Below are 18,648 nucleotides of genomic sequence, written 5' to 3' on the forward strand. Positions count from 1 at the left end.
GGTTTAGTGTTCTAAGGTATAGAAAGGGTAACTCAACAGGTAAGAGGAGGAAATTGGTTGCAAAATAATGATTTTTTCTTATTTTGTTCCTATTATGCATTTATATTTAGGAACGTGGATGATGGATGTCATTATTAAATAAGATTTTCTATACAAGTGAGTAACCTCTACCATTAAGAGCAGTTTAATGTCAGAAACCCGACCACTTGTGCCAGACTTTAGCAAAAAATGAATCACTAACATTTTATTAGAGAAAGATGTGCTGTCCGCTTCTGCTGTTTTCTTATGCGAATTGAAAAGTGAAGATGCAGCGCCCCAGAGTCCTGGTCGTTGCAGTACTGTGGCTCCGCCACTATGGGGAGCCATGGTGCGTCCGATGGCACTGAAGGAGTTCATCTGATCAGGTATCACAGACACCAATAGATTTCACAGCTGGGCCTCCGGGGGGAGCTAAGGGTTCTATTCATTAGGCCACTCCCCACCATAGTGGGTAAACTGGGGGTCAGGCAGGAAGTTAGAGCAGAAAGCTGACTGAATTGGACGAAGCAACACCTAGTGGCAGAGGGTGTTGTGGAGGAAGAGACAGTAGGGTCTCTGTCAGGGGTGGGATCCTGACAGAGGCTTGGCATTGAAAAGAACGTAACGGGTCCGCGCCAGCTCCGGGAAGCGGCGGGACCCAAGAAAGGACTAGAAGCGAGATAGATTGTGCTGAGTGAGAAACGAGATCAAGCAATAGGAGAATACCAGTAGGGGTCGTGCTGTAAGACCGGAGCAACATCCTACTGAGGCGCACTACCGGCGGCCGGAACGCCGAGGGAGTATTTCATTAGACAGCTTCAAGCAATACTCTAAACAGCGGCAGGACAGTCAGTCTCAGGCGGGCTGTCTCACCTAAATCACCTATGAAGTCTTGGGAGGCAATTGCGGGAGAGGGGCGTCTCTAGGGTCCCGGAAGAACTCCAGGCCTACCCGACAAACGGGTGCCGTTCTAACTGTAACATCAGGAAGGGACGGAAGATTAGCAGAAGATCAGTTAATCGAGTTGTGAGGGAACACGAGAAACAGACACAACGGTTGTGGGGTACTTTCCGTAAGCATAGCAGGGAAGGACTACAACACATAGCGCTAAGAAGGAAGGCACCGATTTCCACCTGTGAAGTGAACTCTGGAGGTGCCATTGGACCGGCCGGACTTGCGCAGCCTGGTGAACCGTATTCTGGACTGAGGACTCAGAGATCTCCAGTAAAGAGGTAAAGAGACTGCAACCTGGTGTCCTCGTTATTTACCGCGACCTGCACCCCACAACTGCACCACCAACATCCACACCCACCCATTCACTGTGCGCCCCACGGCAGGGTCACGGGCCGGGACCTAGCCGCCGTGACAACCCCAGAAGCAGAGACTCAGAGGCCCGGTACCGGGTACCCCTCGGCCCTGCGGCAGTGGGGGCGCTACAACTTGGCGTCACGAACAGGATCTACTTAAGCCTGAAGAATCGGGTCATGTGTGCCTTGGAACTGTAATTTGTTGTGCTTGGACTGTACTTTATTGAGAGACTGTGTACTGCCATTGACCAAGAGAAGTTCCCGCCAAAAGCCGCCGCCATTGCTACGCCAGAGAAGAAGGAGGGCGTGCCATGGGAGGAGACTATCAGAGTGGCGCGAGAAATGGCTACCGCCCCCTGTGTTTCTGGCTGCAAAGCGATGACCTGCCTCGGAGTACAAGACCACCCCCTGATTTGCAACGGCGGGAAACAGGAGATGGAGAAGCCCGGCCCAGGAGAAATGGCGGAGTCAGGTGCATGCACTGCCACCGACTATCAGGCAGCGATGACGAGCAGCAAGTACCTGAACGAGGAAGAAGCGATTCCGGCTTGCCCTCCTTCACCAGAGGCGGACCTATGTCCACTGCAGCGGAAAGATCCGAATTCTTTGGAACAGGCCGCGGAGCTGAGCTTACCCATCCCGTCCTCGGAGCCAGCGGAGGAGGAACCATGGTGGGCGGAGCCACACCCGGGGACCCCATTGGAGGAGCCGCGGTCCGGGCTGCGGCCAACTCCAGCGTTCTCGTCAATGGACCGGATCGACATCGGTGGAACCACATCAGGCGCAGGTATGGGAGACCCCCCTGCTCCCCTGCTCGATCCCGCTCCCGCGACCGGTCCTCACCCCAGTAAAAGCCGCCTACTATCGGCAGAGCTAGTGGTGTTACCCCCCGATGCAATGGGGAAGCTGGTGCCACCGCTGCCGACTAGGATGGGGGAACCCGTAGACGTAGGCCCAGATGGGGTGACCCTCCAGTGGGACACCCCCTGGGTTGGGCCAGATGGGGTTCGGGAAGAAGGATTCACCCTTGCTGTGCTTACCTGGGAGCAATACAAACAATGCCTGATCCTACATTGGAAAAGGCAGAAAGAGGCAGAGCTGACTGCCCCACCGAGGGTACGACAACCACCGCCTGCATGTGATGACCGGGACATGGTGAGGCGGGGCACTGTATTGGCCTTCCACCCGAAGAGAGGATGGGGCTCCATACAGGAACCGGGACTGCCAACCGACGTCTTCGTTGCCAGTTGCAACGTGAGGGCCCCCTGCTGTGGCCGAAGGGGTGATCCACTACAAAGGGGAGATCCGGTGACTTACACCCGTCATCGGAATGCATACGGGTGGTATGCCCGGGACGTGCGCCGTTGTGAGCTTGGGGGAGCGTCGTCTGGTACTCCCACCATGATGGAACCAGACGTAACGGATCTTACCAACATTGCCGCCGTACGTCTCATTGCAGCGACTGAGCTGGCGGCTAGAGTCCGCCTTCGGGTCCAGACATCGGGTGGTCTGACTGCACCAGGGAAATCCATTGGTGATACTGGTGCGGCATCAGCTGCTGACCTAGGATCACAGTCTGCACAGTCAGAAGGTACCCACTTTCGGCTGATGTCTTGTGATTTACTATGAAGATAAACCTCGATACCATGAGTATGTATATAGTTACTATTTCCTGCTGCTAAACCCGCTCAGGGTAAACTCTTAAAGGGATCCCTTTGTTGACCCGGGATCCCTATTGTTTTGTTTTCTTGTTTGTTTTCCAAGTTTTTGCACAAAGTTTACAGAACTGCTGAAATCATGAACAGTGCATGATCCGAACTTTTTGTATATAGTTTGCACCTTATTAAAGGCGCTCCCTACTGGTTTTACTTAAAGAAAGACTCTTTGCGAAGATACCGCACTGGAACCTTTGCTGAGTATGGACTGGTAGCTTGAGAAGACGCGCTACCTCACAGAGACTTGGTCCCCTCTTAAAGGGGATGTTCATTTGTCGCGTTTCGATAGTAATATTGCTTAAGACAAGTAGCAATAATGTGGATGAGAGAAAAGTGATGATAATGTTTGTACAAGAAAGTTATATGTGTTTAATTAGTTAAATGTGAAGAAATACTGATGATGTGCTCTGAGAATTAAAAGGTGAAAGATAGAAGAAGGATGCAGTGGGCCCGTAGAGATAGATGTGGTGTCCAGCATGCAAGAAAGGAAGAAAGATAATGAGAAGGCTTAATGTTCGATAGAAAATGTTTAGATAATGTTGATAGATAGTTAGGATAGAAGGTAAACCCTGAGTCCTCATAGGAGTCATGTAGAGATGACTTAGTGCTCTTAAACTGAAAGTAATGTTATGTTCTATACTGTGTATAGTAGTTGAAAAGGCAGTAGGCCCTGGCTGAATGGGGCGGTCCTGTAACAGAAAGGAGAGGCAGTAGGTCTGGTGCCGATAGGACAGGCGGTCCTGCAGATTTAAAGAAGGCGAATGGGAAAGTTAAAATACCTTATAATGTGATTATAGGAAGGTCTTTAGTGGATTTAGAGTGTGAGTCCTTAAAGGCAATGTTAAATTATTGTTCAACAATTTTGTACTTAGTAGAATACCCGGTTGGGTAACAGGAGTTATTTATAGCCTGTAATTTATAATGTTAACCATGTTTGTAACGTTCAAGTGTCCTCACCTCCCATAAAGGGAAGCTCTGTTCAAGTATACTTATTATTATTTGCACTCAACAAAAATTGTATGTCTTTTTGCTAACCTGTATTGTTGTTTTCTTCCCAGTCCCGGAGTACTGTGTTTAACGAGGGGGGAGTGCAGCGCCCCAGAGTCCTGGTCGTTGCAGTACTGTGGCTCCGCCACTATGGGGAGCCATGGTGCGTCCGATGGCACTGAAGGAGTTCATCTGATCAGGTATCACAGACACCAATAGATTTCACAGCTGGGCCTCCGGGGGGAGCTAAGGGTTCTATTCATTAGGCCACTCCCCACCATAGTGGGTAAACTGGGGGTCAGGCAGGAAGTTAGAGCAGAAAGCTGACTGAATTGGACGAAGCAACACCTAGTGGCAGAGGGTGTTGTGGAGGAAGAGACAGTAGGGTCTCTGTCAGGGGTGGGATCCTGACAGAGGCTTGGCATTGAAAAGAACGTAACGGGTCCGCGCCAGCTCCGGGAAGCGGCGGGACCCAAGAAAGGACTAGAAGCGAGATAGATTGTGCTGAGTGAGAAACGAGATCAAGCAATAGGAGAATACCAGTAGGGGTCGTGCTGTAAGACCGGAGCAACATCCTACTGAGGCGCACTACCGGCGGCCGGAACGCCGAGGGAGTATTTCATTAGACAGCTTCAAGCAATACTCTAAACAGCGGCAGGACAGTCAGTCTCAGGCGGGCTGTCTCACCTAAATCACCTATGAAGTCTTGGGAGGCAATTGCGGGAGAGGGGCGTCTCTAGGGTCCCGGAAGAACTCCAGGCCTACCCGACAAACGGGTGCCGTTCTAACTGTAACATCAGGAAGGGACGGAAGATTAGCAGAAGATCAGTTAATCGAGTTGTGAGGGAACACGAGAAACAGACACAACGGTTGTGGGGTACTTTCCGTAAGCATAGCAGGGAAGGACTACAACACATAGCGCTAAGAAGGAAGGCACCGATTTCCACCTGTGAAGTGAACTCTGGAGGTGCCATTGGACCGGCCGGACTTGCGCAGCCTGGTGAACCGTATTCTGGACTGAGGACTCAGAGATCTCCAGTAAAGAGGTAAAGAGACTGCAACCTGGTGTCCTCGTTATTTACCGCGACCTGCACCCCACAACTGCACCACCAACATCCACACCCACCCATTCACTGTGCGCCCCACGGCAGGGTCACGGGCCGGGGCCTAGCCGCCGTGACAACCCCAGAAGCAGAGACTCAGAGGCCCGGTACCGGGTACCCCTCGGCCCTGCGGCAGTGGGGGCGCTACAAAGACATTTAGGAACCACCAGAACCCAGCCACAAAACGGCAGGCGAAGTAACGTTACAAAGAAGTGTCACCAAGCACAGAGATGTATACCGCATAAAAGTTGCCATAACATCAGAGGTCCAAACCTCTTCAGAAATTTATATTAGCACAAAATTGAGTGCCTGGAGCACCGTAGCATAGGTTTCCATAGCCGAGCAGTTGCATGCAAGTCTTCCATCTCCACTGTTGGGTAAGCTTGGGGTGGAAAAACTTGACTGGCCTGGACAGAGCCCTAATCTTAATCCCACAGAACACCTTTAAGATAAATTACAACCGAGATTGTGAGATGAACCTTCTAGCCCAACATCAGTTTTACCTCACATATGATCTTCTGGATAAATGGGCAAAAATTCCAACAGACACAAAACAAAATCGTGTAGAAAAGTGGAAGCCACTTAAGCTGCAAATGAGGGATCAACTCCATATTAACGTCTTCATGACCACCAACAACGCGCAGCTCCGTCATGAATTTACGGTGGATGGTAAGGCAGGGGTAAGGTCCAAGAACCTGGTGCCAAACACCGTCTTGAACTGGTAAAATCAGGACCTAATTGACCCATGTAAGTCAGCCCCCCAGCTCTGTTATCTTATAGATGATACGATCAATTGTGTTAAGAAGGTAGTGAGATTGAGTGGGATCCCTGCCTCAATGACATCCCAACAAAATGTCTGTGGGGAGCCAACAGTAGTCACGGTAGCTGGAGGTCAAATATTGACCTCCAGGTCTGCCATCTATGGTGGCCTTTTAGACCCAACCAGAAGCAGGGTCTAACAGGCTTTCTGCCAGTGTAATCTGACAGGTGTCATGCATTGCAGTATACGTGCATTGCAATGCATGAGACTAGTGATCAGAGAAGTAAAAGTTAAAGTCCAATAGCGGGACTAAGTAAAAAAGAAAAAATATTTTTTCATGATTTTTTCCATTCTTTATTTTGTGTTTATTTTTTACAATGACACAAATTTTTAATGTAAAAACTAAAAAAAAAGTACACATATTTGGTATCACTGCGTTCGGAACAACCTTATGTATAAACCTGTTACACTTTTTAACCCCTACAGTTATCACATATTTGGTATCACTGCGTTCAGAACAACCTTATGTATAAACCTGCTACACTTTTTAACCCCTACAGTGAACACAGTGAAAAAAAAAATTAAAAAGCTGAAAAAAGTGTTATTTCATCATACCATCAAACAAAAACAGGACTAAAATGTGATCATAAAGTCGTATGTGAATAGAAATGGTACCGCTGTAATCGTCATTCTGTCCCACAAAAAATAACCCCCTACTCAGCTCTATCAATAAAAAATAAATAAATAAGCTATAGCTCTCAACTATGGGGAAGCAAAAAAATGTATATATTTCTATGAAATTGTTTTTAGTGTTAAAAAGCAGTAAAATAACAAAATGATATAAACGTGGCATCTCTGTAATCATAATGACCCAAAGAATAAAGCTGCCTTATCAGCTTTTCCACAAGGTGAATGGTGTAAAAAAAAAAAAAAACAATTGCTGTTTTTTAACATTCTGCCTCCAAAAAATTGGAAAAGAAATTAATCAGAAAATATTATGTGACACAAAAAGGTTGAAAGAAAACTGAAACTGATCCTGCAAAACACAAGCCCTCATCCAAAAATATTTTTAGAATGTAGAATAAGCAAAACACAAATCCTATCTAAATCTTGTATCGCTGTAACTGTAGTGACCCGAAGAATAAAGTCCTCTAATCACTTATACAGTACAGTGAACGGCATAACAAAAATATATCTAAAAGCAATTCTGGAACTGCTGTGATTTGTTCATTCTGCCTCCCAAGGTTTGCAATAAGGAACTTGTCGCAACTTAAGCACTGATGCCAATTATGTTTTTTTTTCTCATTTTATTAAAAAAAAAATTACCTTGCACAAGAAAAAAAAATTACATTTTTATAATTTCAGATAAAAATCCAAGTATATTAACAGGAAATCCTCAGAATGCTTATATAATATACTGTAATACTTTGAATTGCATTATGTCCTTTCTGTTCCTTTAAATCCAGCAGGGGGTGTAAAGGGCATCTGCACACAGTGTTTTTGGAGCATTCATATAAGGAATTTTTTTCACTCCTTTTCACTACACAGGGTTTGAAAATGCCTGGTGGAAGAAAAAAAAAAAATCACTTCTTTAAGTGTGGATCCTAAGAGAAACCTCTCTGAACTAGGCACTGTGCCAGAAAAATAATGCGTCAGGTAAAATAATCTAAAAAAAAAATGTTTTGCAAAAATAAAAACTCCTGAAGAGGTTTCTGCTTGAAAAACTCATGGTTTTTGAAAACCTAAAAAATGTCTGTCCACATATCTTTAGGCACACATATACGAAGTTTCTACGTTTTAAGGTTGAAAGAAAGCACAAGTTCGTCAAGTTAAAAATATAATCCTAAGGTGTTGAAGCAGAAAAAGGCAATTACTGCATCATGCTAATTTTCCAATATTAGGGAAAAACCGACTTCCTGACTCCAGAGTTGACAATCAGACTATGCTCCCTGGATCATTGTCCCATCTCATAATCTAGTGTTCATAACCTATAATATTATATTTTTCAAGAAAGGTGTCCAGGACCTCCTTGTACTGAACAGACTATTACAACATGTTGTGGGAAAGTGCTTATTCAGTTAAAGGGAACCTGTCACCCCCAAAATGGCTGGTGAGGTAAGCTCACCGGCATCAGGGGCTTATCTACAGCATTCTGTAATGCTGTAGATAAGCCCCCGATGTTACCTGAAAGAGGAGAAAAAGACGTTAGATTATACTCACCCAGGGGCGGTCCCATCTTCATTCCATGACGTCCTCTTCGGGTCTTTACGCCGCGGCTCCGGCGCAGGCGTACTTTGTCTGCCCTGTTGAGGGCAGAGCAAAGTACTGCAGTGCGCAGGCGGAAAGGTCAGAGAGGCCCAGCGCCTGCGCACTGCAGTACTTTGCTCTGCCCTGAACAGGGCAGACAAAGTACGCCTGCGCCGGAGCCGCGGCGTAAAGACCCGAAGAGGACGTCATGGAATGAAGATGGGAGGCGCCGGTGGGGACCGGAGACACCCATTTGACCAGACCGCACCGGGACCGCCCCTGGGTGAGTATAATCTAACGTCTTTTTCTCCTCATTCAGGTAACATCGGGGGCTTATCTACAACATTACAAAATGCTGTAGATAAGCCCCTGATGCCGGTGAGCTTACCTCACCAGCCAATTTGGGGGTGACAGGTTCCCTTTAAAATCGTAGTACTTGATAATGGTTAAATCTTCTTTACTGAAGTCTTGGAGGATGCTCCCTTGTCACTGTTGCAGCCCTAGGTATAAAAAGATCGTTATACAGATCTCTGTACAGTCCCCTCATAGATTTGTACATTGTAAGAAGAGAGCCTCTAAGGGTAACGTCACACTCAGCGACGCTGCAGCGATATAGACAACGAGCCGATCGCTGCAGCGTCGCTGTTTAGGTTGCTGGGGAGCTGTCACACAGCTCTCTCCAGCGACCAACGATCAGGGGAACGACTTCGGCATCGTTGAAACTGTCTTCAACGATGCCGAAGTCCCCCTGCAGCACCCGGGTAACCAGGGTAAACATCGGGTTACTAAGCGCAGGGCCGCGCTTAGTAACCCGATATTTACCCTGGTTACCATTGTAAAAGTTAAAAAAAAACACTACATACTCACATTCTGATGTCTGTCACGTCCCCCGGCGTCCACAGGGTTAAACTGCTTTCGGCAGCAGCGCAGCATTAGCAAGCGCTCCTGCTGAGAGAGCTTCCCTGCACTGAATGTGTCAGCGCCGGCACCCGGCAGTAACAGCGGTGACGTCACCGCTGTGCTCTGCTTTACGGCCGGCACTGACAGTCAGTGCAGGGAAGCTCTCGGCAGCAGGGCGTGCATTTAGCAGCGCTCCTGCCGAAAGCAGTTTAACCCTGTGGACGCCGGGGGACGTGACAGACATCAGAAGGTGAGTATGTAGTGGTTTTTTTTACTTTTACAATGGTAACCAGGGTAAATATCGGGTTACTAAGTGCGGCCCTGCGCTTAGTAACCCGATGTTTACCCTGGTTACCATTGTAAAACATTGCAGGCATCGTTGCTTTTGCTGTCAAACACAACGATACACACCGATCTGACGAACAAATAAAGTTCTGGACTTCTAGCTCCGACCAGCGATATCACAGCAGGATCCAGATCGCTGCTGCGTGTCAAACACAACGAGATCGCTATCCAGGACGCTGCAACGTCATGGATCGTCGTCGTTCTCGTTGGAAAGTTGCTCAGTGTGAAGGTACCTTAAGCCTTCACTGTTCCAAACTGAATAACCTCAAGTTGTTTAGGCTCAACAGGTGAGATGGAACCTCAAAGCCTCAGGACTGGGTGGGCACACGGACACCAGGTGTGGGTGTGGCAAGCAGGAAAGCACGTGGTAAGCAAGGACTTAGGACAAACAGGAATCTCGGGAGCAGTAGGACAGATGCAATGAAACCCAGCAGGGATGGAAGCAAGGTAAAGCACAGTATGCACAGAAGGTGGAGCAGACCAAACAAAAGTCTTGAGACTCAATCCCAAGACACAGGTGAGTGTGTGTTAATGGGCCTGAAATAGGTCTAGGGAGGTGTTGTTACTGATCCACACCGGGCAACTTGCAAAACTCGATAAGGAGCACAACAGAGGGCAGCAAACCCGGGAGAATGGAGCAAAGCCGGGATGCCTGGGACAAATGTGTAACACAAGTTTGATAACCTGTCTTGATACTGCAGTCTATCCATTCCATTAATAACCTAAATTATTGTCTTATTACTGTGGGCTGGGATAGGCTTCACAAGAGGACTAAGATGGAAGCCATGGTGGTCTTCTGCAAGTTCCCAGCTGCCGTGTCAACACATCAACATGCAAATCTTACATCATAGTCATTGAAATGCTGCTGTTAGTGATTAACAGCAGAAATCGGAGCTGAGCTTTCCATTTGTCAGTCCTTTCCATGTCTCAACTAGGTGAGGTTTCCTGTGCTGGGTCAAGCTAAGCTGCAGGCTCCACTCCTAGTGATGCCCGTAGGTCAATTCAGACAGAAGCACACAACCAGCATCTGCCAGATATGGTGCAGCCTCAACTCCTGACCCCACCCCATACATGAAGACCCTATAACGACCTAAGTTGGGAAGAGGTTAACAAAAATGTCAAGGTTATGCTCACATCTCCTGTTTGTTACACTAGTAGTGTGTATGCTGGGAAAGCTTATCACATACTCACTTAACATGCCCTTAGGATTTCATTAGCTCGTCTGCACAACAGACATGAAACAGCTGAGTAGACTACACTCTTTCATTCAACAGTAATTAGTTAAAAAAAAATGCAAACATATACACATTTTTATGCTGTTACCCTATGTGTGATGGATGCAACCCCATAAAGTATCTTCCCAGGGAAACCCATTCAAATTATACACGTATTGTATAGGCTTATGTATTATTCATAATGTATCGTTAACTTCATAGCTCATTTCCATAATTATACACCATTTATATAAATAAGTATAAATTAGAATAAAGTTTTAACCACACCATTTTGTATTTTTATATTACATGTGTTTATAATTTTTTAATCTCACAAGGCGATTTAAGCCTTTAATTTGTCTTTTTGTTTCCGATCACTGTGAATTTGCATATTTGAACATGTTTATACCAATAACACTACATGACAAATTGAAAGAAATACCCCTCTGGATACATGGTAGTTATCAGCTATTACTGGACATACCTCTGGAGGACCACTGAAAGAGTATGAATAAAGGATGGGCTGCATCATTATAAGGGACTGGGTAAGATCTTGACGCATAAAGTGATGTCTATAGTAGGAACTCTCATCTGGACTGTTGTTAAACACCTGCAGAAAAGGTGATCTTCTCAAATGGAACATAAACTAAAAGGTAAGTAAAAAACAAAACTCAGTTTTGAATAATTTCATCAATTGTTAAAAATTGTTGTCAAAATATATCTTCTAAACTATTGACTATCAGTCCCATCCTCCTAAATCAACATGCATATGATGAATGTTTGCAGTATTACAAGTATAATAGACACTATTCCAAATGACAATGCATACAAAAATTACATATTGTCGTAGAGAAAAATTGTAAAGTACATAAAGACATTTCCAGAGAGGGGACATATCACCCTTACATTGAATAGATGAGATTAATTATAACTGGAAAGTGAGAAAGAGCTGTCACCTCAACCTCTATATATTTTTTATTTTTTTTATTTTGTTATCTATGTACTACACTGGTGTGCTTAGTTTTTGCAATATATATATATATATATATATATATATATATATATATATATATATATATATATATATATATATATATATATATATATATATACTGTATATATATATTCATTTTTGTGAATTTTACCTTATCACATGCCACATGCAAAATTGGTCTTTTTTATATACAGAAATCGACATTTATTGTATGCTTTTCTATTGTCATATTATTTCTTAATAAAGATATATCTTTTTATCATGCATTCTCTGCTTGAGTGGTTTTTGGTTTACCCTGTTTGGAGCACGGATTAGTTTTTTCTTGTAAGTGGTCTCCACTATTTTTCTGTACATACGGTGGCTCTATGGTATTTAATGAATTATTGGTTTACAAAAAATATCGAATTAACAGGGTATTCCTATATAATACCATTGGGTATCACTCTTGTGTTTATTTAATTTGTCAGTTCAGGAAGACACAGTGCTCTGTGGTTCTGTCCCTTGCTCCAAGGAGTGCTTCCCTCCACTAAGCTCTGAGCCATTTTCGTGACACGGGTTTAGCACTTTCCTTTTGTCATGCAGTTTGTGTCATATGATTATATATGATAATAATGATCCATCCATGGTCAAATATGCTCAGAGCACATGGACAGATCATTACGACCATTGTCAGAAAGGGGTTAAACTTAAAAACTTATTAAACATGAAAACTAGGTTATGGTGGAATAAGTCGTTTCTGGAGCAATATCTAATTAAGGGATTGATACTTCGAGGCCTACGCATTCAGGTTTTTCCTTCTTTCATGATTGATGACGAGATTTAAAAAAAACAATAGGAAGAGCTCTATTCCACATGTTCCAGGTGACTTTATGGATCTTTTGATTGGGTCTAACACAACGTCTTTGGTATAAGTTGAAACTGAGCTTAATTCAATCAAGGAGAACCTCCTTAATCGGTTTTCCCCAGATGCCATGACTAAACTTAATGAGGATTTGGATACTGACTTTTGCAAATGAGAAAAATATTTAGTTGCTGCTAAAACCAACAAATATCAAATGGATGCCACTGATTTTAAAAATAATCAAATTTATAGATCTACCACAAAGATCCGTTCAAATTCAGCTTCTTCAGCATCATCGGCTGATGATAATTCTTCAGTGGGCATTAATGTAAGCACCAATCTAGTTGATTAGACATCCCATTGCTCAAAAGGGAAAAACATTTAACAAATGTAAATTAATACTCCCTCAGTCTACAGAGAAAAAGAGTAAAAACAATAATTTTGAGGTAATTAACTTATCCACCCATGTCTTATCTAACACTCAGCAGGAGGTTTCAGAATTGGACCTCCCTTTTGTTCCAAATAATAACTTTACTTTTTTTTTTTTACTGCAGTAAAGGATCTACACATTTTCTCGAGAAAGCTTGTGAAACAAAAATTACACTCAAAAACTGATCTTGATTTGGGTCTTAACACCAGGGCAGAATGGGAGGCCATCTTGATCCTGGAGGAGTTAGAAAGGAAAGCTCAAGTGCTCCCACAGGTATTCCCCCACCCCATTCTCACTCTGTCCTCAGGTTGAAATCTTCAGCAAACTTGTTGCTGAGGATTTCAGGTCCATTTCCACCAATAGAGTAGATGATAATCTTACTTGTGAACGATGAAGAGAGCTCAGAGAGCTGCGGTCCCTAGAGGACGTGTTATTTAAACCAAATGGAAAGAGGGACAATGTGGTCATCTGGCTCATTGCGACATACAAGAGAGCTTTTCCGGCGACTTAGGGACCAGAAGTCTTACACTTCCTTGTCCTATAACCCTCAAACTGGCTTCTCTATGGAACCTTTTCAAATCCTAGACAGGGCTTTTTCTCAAGGCATCATCATTCCTAAAATGGTACTAGAAGAGTTATTTGTGAAGTGTCTGGTTATTCACACTTTTTATTTACTTCCCAAAGTCCTCAAGGACCCCCTTAATCCACCAGATTGTCCAATTGTCTCTGGCATTGGAGGGTTCAGTAACCCAGTATGCAAAATTATCGAACATTACCTGCACCTATTGGTTGAAACCCTGCCTTCTCGTGTAAGAGACACCACGGATGTAATGAAAAGACTCGGTCCTGAAACGGATGTCACTAAATTTGCTTAATTTCAGGGAGAGGGCAGAGGCTATGGCAGTGACCACACCCTCTGCCCCCTGATGACGACTCCTGTGACTATCCCAGCATGCACTGGAATTCTCAATCAAAATGTAGTAGTAAAAAATAAATAAAGTAGTTAAATAGTGTAGTGAAGGAAAGATAGGGACTTTTAAAATAAAGTATATTATAAAATAGATTAGATTATGACATTAAATAGATAGCCATTTAGAATTAAAATAAATGTTAGTTCTGGAACACCCCTTTTACGTACCTTATGTTTTTATGTCTGTAGCATTAATGGGATTCATATGTTCACTTGTTGCAATGTGTTGATGCATAGTCTGTATATATAGTTTTGTATATTGCCCACAACTTTTTTGTGTAACTATAAATTAATACTATAGGAGTGCGGACCCCTTTTGTATTTTTCCCCACATTGCTATGTTGACGAAAAAATAAAAAAGGTGCCGCTCTCAAGTAAGCAAAGGTAAGTAAAGGTTTAGGTATTTATTTAAAAGCCTTACAACTTGGACTGTAAAGACTTACTGAAAATATGTAAGTATATACCTGGGGGAAAAGAGAAAATGTTTCTGAGAAGCGGAAGGAATTAGGGTCATCCTTGTGATACTCTCCAAACTTCTGGCACTAGAGAAACAAAAACAATTACTTTATGTTCCTATTGTTAGATGGTAAAAAGCATATTAAATACATATCCAAAGCCATGCCATTTTGTTCTTGTTGAATGGAACTCAATCAGAAAGTGACAAACTGCTTATCAAAAAGTCAATTTGATACCATCTATACTAATATGTCACATACAGTAGTGCTCAAAATAAAAGCAGTGTGTTAAAAAACGTGAGTTAATCCCAAAATCTGTATACAAGTTTTTATTTCCAGTATTGGGAACATTGCACATTGTTTTCTAATTCAAAACACAAAGAGAAATGTATATAATTTCTAACTACTTTACAGAAAATAACAAAAAATGAACATTAGGCTGTTTTAAAAAAAATAGCAGTGTCTGCATCTGTCTTTACAGACTCACAATATGTATTATTTTGTGGATTTAGCATTCCTGTGACTTCCTAACCTAATATTTATTTGCTACCCACAGTTTTTTAGAACTGCTTCACATCTATGTTACATAGAGTCACCCAACTTCTGGTCCCTGTCACTGTTATTCCAGCCCAGGATGCTTGGACTATATCTCACAACTCTTTGGCATTTGTTGGCTTTACCTCATAAACGGCATTTTTAATTTCACCCCACAAGTTTTCTATCGGATTAAGGTTCAGGGATTGGGCTGGCCGCTCCATAACCTCAATTTTGTTGGACTGGAACCAAGATTTTGATTGTTTACAGAAGATCTTTTTGATTTTGATCTCTTCAAGTATTTTAATATAGGCAAACTGGTCAATGATCCCTGGTATGTGGTAAATAGGCCCGGAACCATAGTAAGAGACAAATGCCCATATTGTGATTCTTGCACCACTATGCTTCACTGTCTTCAGAGTGTACCGTGGCTTGAATAATGAGTTTGGGGGTCGTCTGACGAACTGACTGCAGCCTTTGGACCCAAAAAATGGGTATTAGACCTACTGGTAATTCGGTTTCCAGGAGTCCATCCTGACAGCACCCTGGAGGACGTCCTCCTCCTCCTTGCAGGGACAGGAAAAACACACGAGAGGTTAAAAGGTCCCACTCTGCCCCCTTTCCTTCTGTGTTTTGACAAGTACCACACCATGGATAAATGCAGTTTGAATTCTTTTAATTAACCAAATCATATTACAGCATATGAAAATAGTATACATGGGGGGGAAAGTAACGGTGCTGTCTGGATGGACTCCTGGAAACCGAATTACCGGTAGGTCTAATACCCATTTTCCAGGATGTCCCCCTGACAGCACCCTGGAGAATACCAAAGAAAACTCCTTTAGGGTTGGACTACTGCTTGGAGAACTTTTCTCCCAAATGACGTTTCCTGGGCTGCTAACACGTCAAGTTTATAATGTTTACAGAATGTATTCACCCTGGCCTAGGTTGCGGCCTTACATATTTGTTCTAAGGACACCCCCACTCGTTCAGCCCATGATGCTGAAATGGCCCCAGTAGAATGAGCTTTTATTCCCACTGGGCAGTCTACCCCCTCTGATGAATAGGCTTTAGCAATCACAGTTGTGATCCATCTAGCTATAGAAGCTTTGGAAGCTTTTTTACCCCTATTTTTCCCCCAAACAGGATAAATAGGTTAGGGTCCCTTCTCCAGGTACTAGTGGCCTCTAGATAGTATAACACTGCTTGTCTTACCTACAGGGAATGTAAAGATTGCTCTTTTGCATTAGAGGCGTTTTCGCAAAAGGAGGGTAAAATTATCTATTGGTTCCGGTTTTGTACTGAAGCAATTTTTGGGATAAACAATGGGTCTAATTTTAAGATTATGTGATCATCGCGAATCTGAAGATACGGATCCCTAATAGATAAAGCCTGAATCTCTCCCACTCTTTTAGCTGTCGTAATTGCTACTAGCAAGGCTGTTTTCCATGTACGAACTGAGATAGGCATGTTTTCACCTAGGGCATAAGGTTCTTACATAAAGCCCCGAGGACCAAGTTTAAGTCCCAAGAGGGGATTAACTGCCTAAAGGTGGGACGCAATCTCTGGATGGCTTTAACAAACCTAATTATCGATGGGTGGGAGGCCAAAGGATAATCTAAGAAAGTGCTGAGGGCTGAAATCTGTACCTTAAGGGTACTAGGCCTAAGAGCCATGTTGAACCCAGACTGAAGAAAATCCAGAACTCTAGGGACATCCGGGGTCTCTGGCAACACGGCCGACCTGCCACCCTCCATACAGAATTTCTTCCGGATCTTGTAGTAGATCGCCAAAGTTACTGGTTTTCTGGTAGCTTGAATGGTTGAAATGACTTCATCTGATAAACCCCGAGCTTTCAAGATGTCCCTTTCAGGATCCATGCTGACAGGTGTAACCTTTCTGGGTTTTGGTGCAAGACAGGACCCTGATAGATGATGCCCTTCCATAGAAGAACGCTTGATTGGGTTCTCTGTAGTCATGGACCCCAGCAACGGGAACCAGCTTCTCTTTGTCCAGAATGGCACAATCAACAGAACTGTTGCCTGGTCTTCCTTGATTTTTCTGAGTACCACTGGAATGAGTGCCAATGGGGGAAACGCATAGGAGAGTGGTTCGTCCCATGTCTGGCTTAAGGCGTCAATTGCTTCTGGCATGTCTGAAGGATTGAGAGAATAGAATCTGGGCACCTTCGAATTTTTTCTTGTGGCAAACAAATCTATTCTGGGAGTTCCCCAACGGTGGCATAATAGTTGGAAAACTTCTTGATTTAGTTCCCACTCTGTTGGGCAGACCTTCCTCCTGCTTAGGTAGTCGGCCAGGATATTTTGCGACCCTTCTAAGTTCACTGCTGTAATTGAAGGAACTGTGTTCTCTGCCCAGACAAATATCTTTTGTGCTAGATCTTGTAGTGCTTTGTGCTTGGGACCTCCCTGGTGTCTCAAGAATGACACTGCTGTCATGTTGTCCGTTAAAATCTTCACATGCTTGTTCTTTAACCGAGAACGGTTTCTTCTTAGGGTCTCCCACACTGCATAAAATTCCCTGAAGTTTGATGACTTGTGGCTGATGTCTTCGGGCCACCTGTCCTGAAAAAACTCCCTTCTAGGTGTGCTCCCCATCTCCACTGACTGGCGTCCGTGGTGATTACTACACAAGGGGTCGGAATCCATGAGACATCTGTTCTTAGGTTGCTGGGTTGTGTCCACCATCATAATGATCTTCTCACTGCTGTTGATAGATGTATTGGTCTGTCCAGCTTGGGCCCACCTGACACAGGTGATACAGGTTATCATTATTCCTAAGATCTTCATGGCTGATCTTATGGTAACCCGATGTCTCAGGAATCCTGTGATCATTTTCCTTATTGACTCCTGCTTTTCTCTTGGTAGAAAGGATTGTCTGCAGGTAGAATCCAGAAGCACTCCAAGGAATACTTTCCGAGATTCGGGCTTCAGGTGTGACTTTTTTCGATTTACGACCCAGCCAAGGTGTTCTAACACCGCAATGGTTCGATCTCTGTGTAGGAGTAAAGTCCTTTCTGATCAGGCTACCAGGAGAAAATTGTCCAAATAAGGAATTATTGTAATTCCTTGGTTTCTTAGGTATGCAACTACCTCTGCGATCAGCTTCGTAAATATTCTTAGAGCTGAGGCCAAGCCGAATGGGAGGCATTGAAACTGGAGGTGGCAGGTTTGGTCCGGCAGACTTACCGAGAACCTCAGAAGTTCCAGAGAGGTTGGTTGGATTGGAACCTGATAATAATAACTACTCTTGAGGTCGAAAGTGCACATTACTGAATTTTTGTCTATGAGGTGGATGGTTGACCTTATAGATTCCATCCTGAACCTTTTGTAGTTGACCCATGCGTTTAACGGTTTTAGGTTTATGATTGTGCGTGTTTCCCCTGATGGTTTCGGGATTGAGAATAGGGAAGAGTAGTGACCTTTGCCTATTTCTGATGAGGGGACCCGAATTATGACCTTGGAGCTGAAAAGTTCCTGAAGGTCTGAGAACATTGGAGAATCAACTGCCATGGTTGTCGGTGGGATACACCTTTGGGGCGGGGTAGATATAAGCTCTATTTTGTAGCCCTCTGATCTGATGTTTTCCAAGCTCGACGTAGGAGAATATCTGCCTTGCGGTCCATGGCATCTCTGAGGCTTGAAGAGTCCTCAAAAGGAATGGATGTCTTTTTTGTAACTTTGGCCACAGGTACGGCGACTTTAGGGATTTCTTCCCATGTCTTGATGTCATCTGTGTCAAATGGTAGACGGCCCTTAAATTCCCGGGACATCACTAGTCTACGCTCTGCTTCCTTCCATTCTTGAA

The 18,648-nt window shown here is 44.0% G+C and overlaps 1 protein-coding gene across 1 annotated transcript in view; it reads right to left on the reverse strand.

Moving 5' to 3' along the window:
• Positions 1-18,648, reverse strand: part of LOC143773945 (protein transport protein Sec23A) — a 382,144-nt gene that overhangs the window by 13,284 nt on the left and 350,212 nt on the right. The window contains exons 15-16 of the mRNA XM_077261251.1: positions 14,296-14,373; positions 11,081-11,242 (exon numbers count right to left, since the gene is read on the reverse strand). Coding sequence (XP_077117366.1) covers positions 11,081-11,242; positions 14,296-14,373 — 240 coding nt within the window. The remainder of the gene's footprint in view (positions 1-11,080; positions 11,243-14,295; positions 14,374-18,648) is intronic.

This window comes from Ranitomeya variabilis, chromosome 1 (genome assembly GCF_051348905.1).
Source record: "Ranitomeya variabilis isolate aRanVar5 chromosome 1, aRanVar5.hap1, whole genome shotgun sequence".
In the NCBI taxonomy this organism is placed as follows: Eukaryota; Metazoa; Chordata; class Amphibia; order Anura; family Dendrobatidae; genus Ranitomeya; species Ranitomeya variabilis.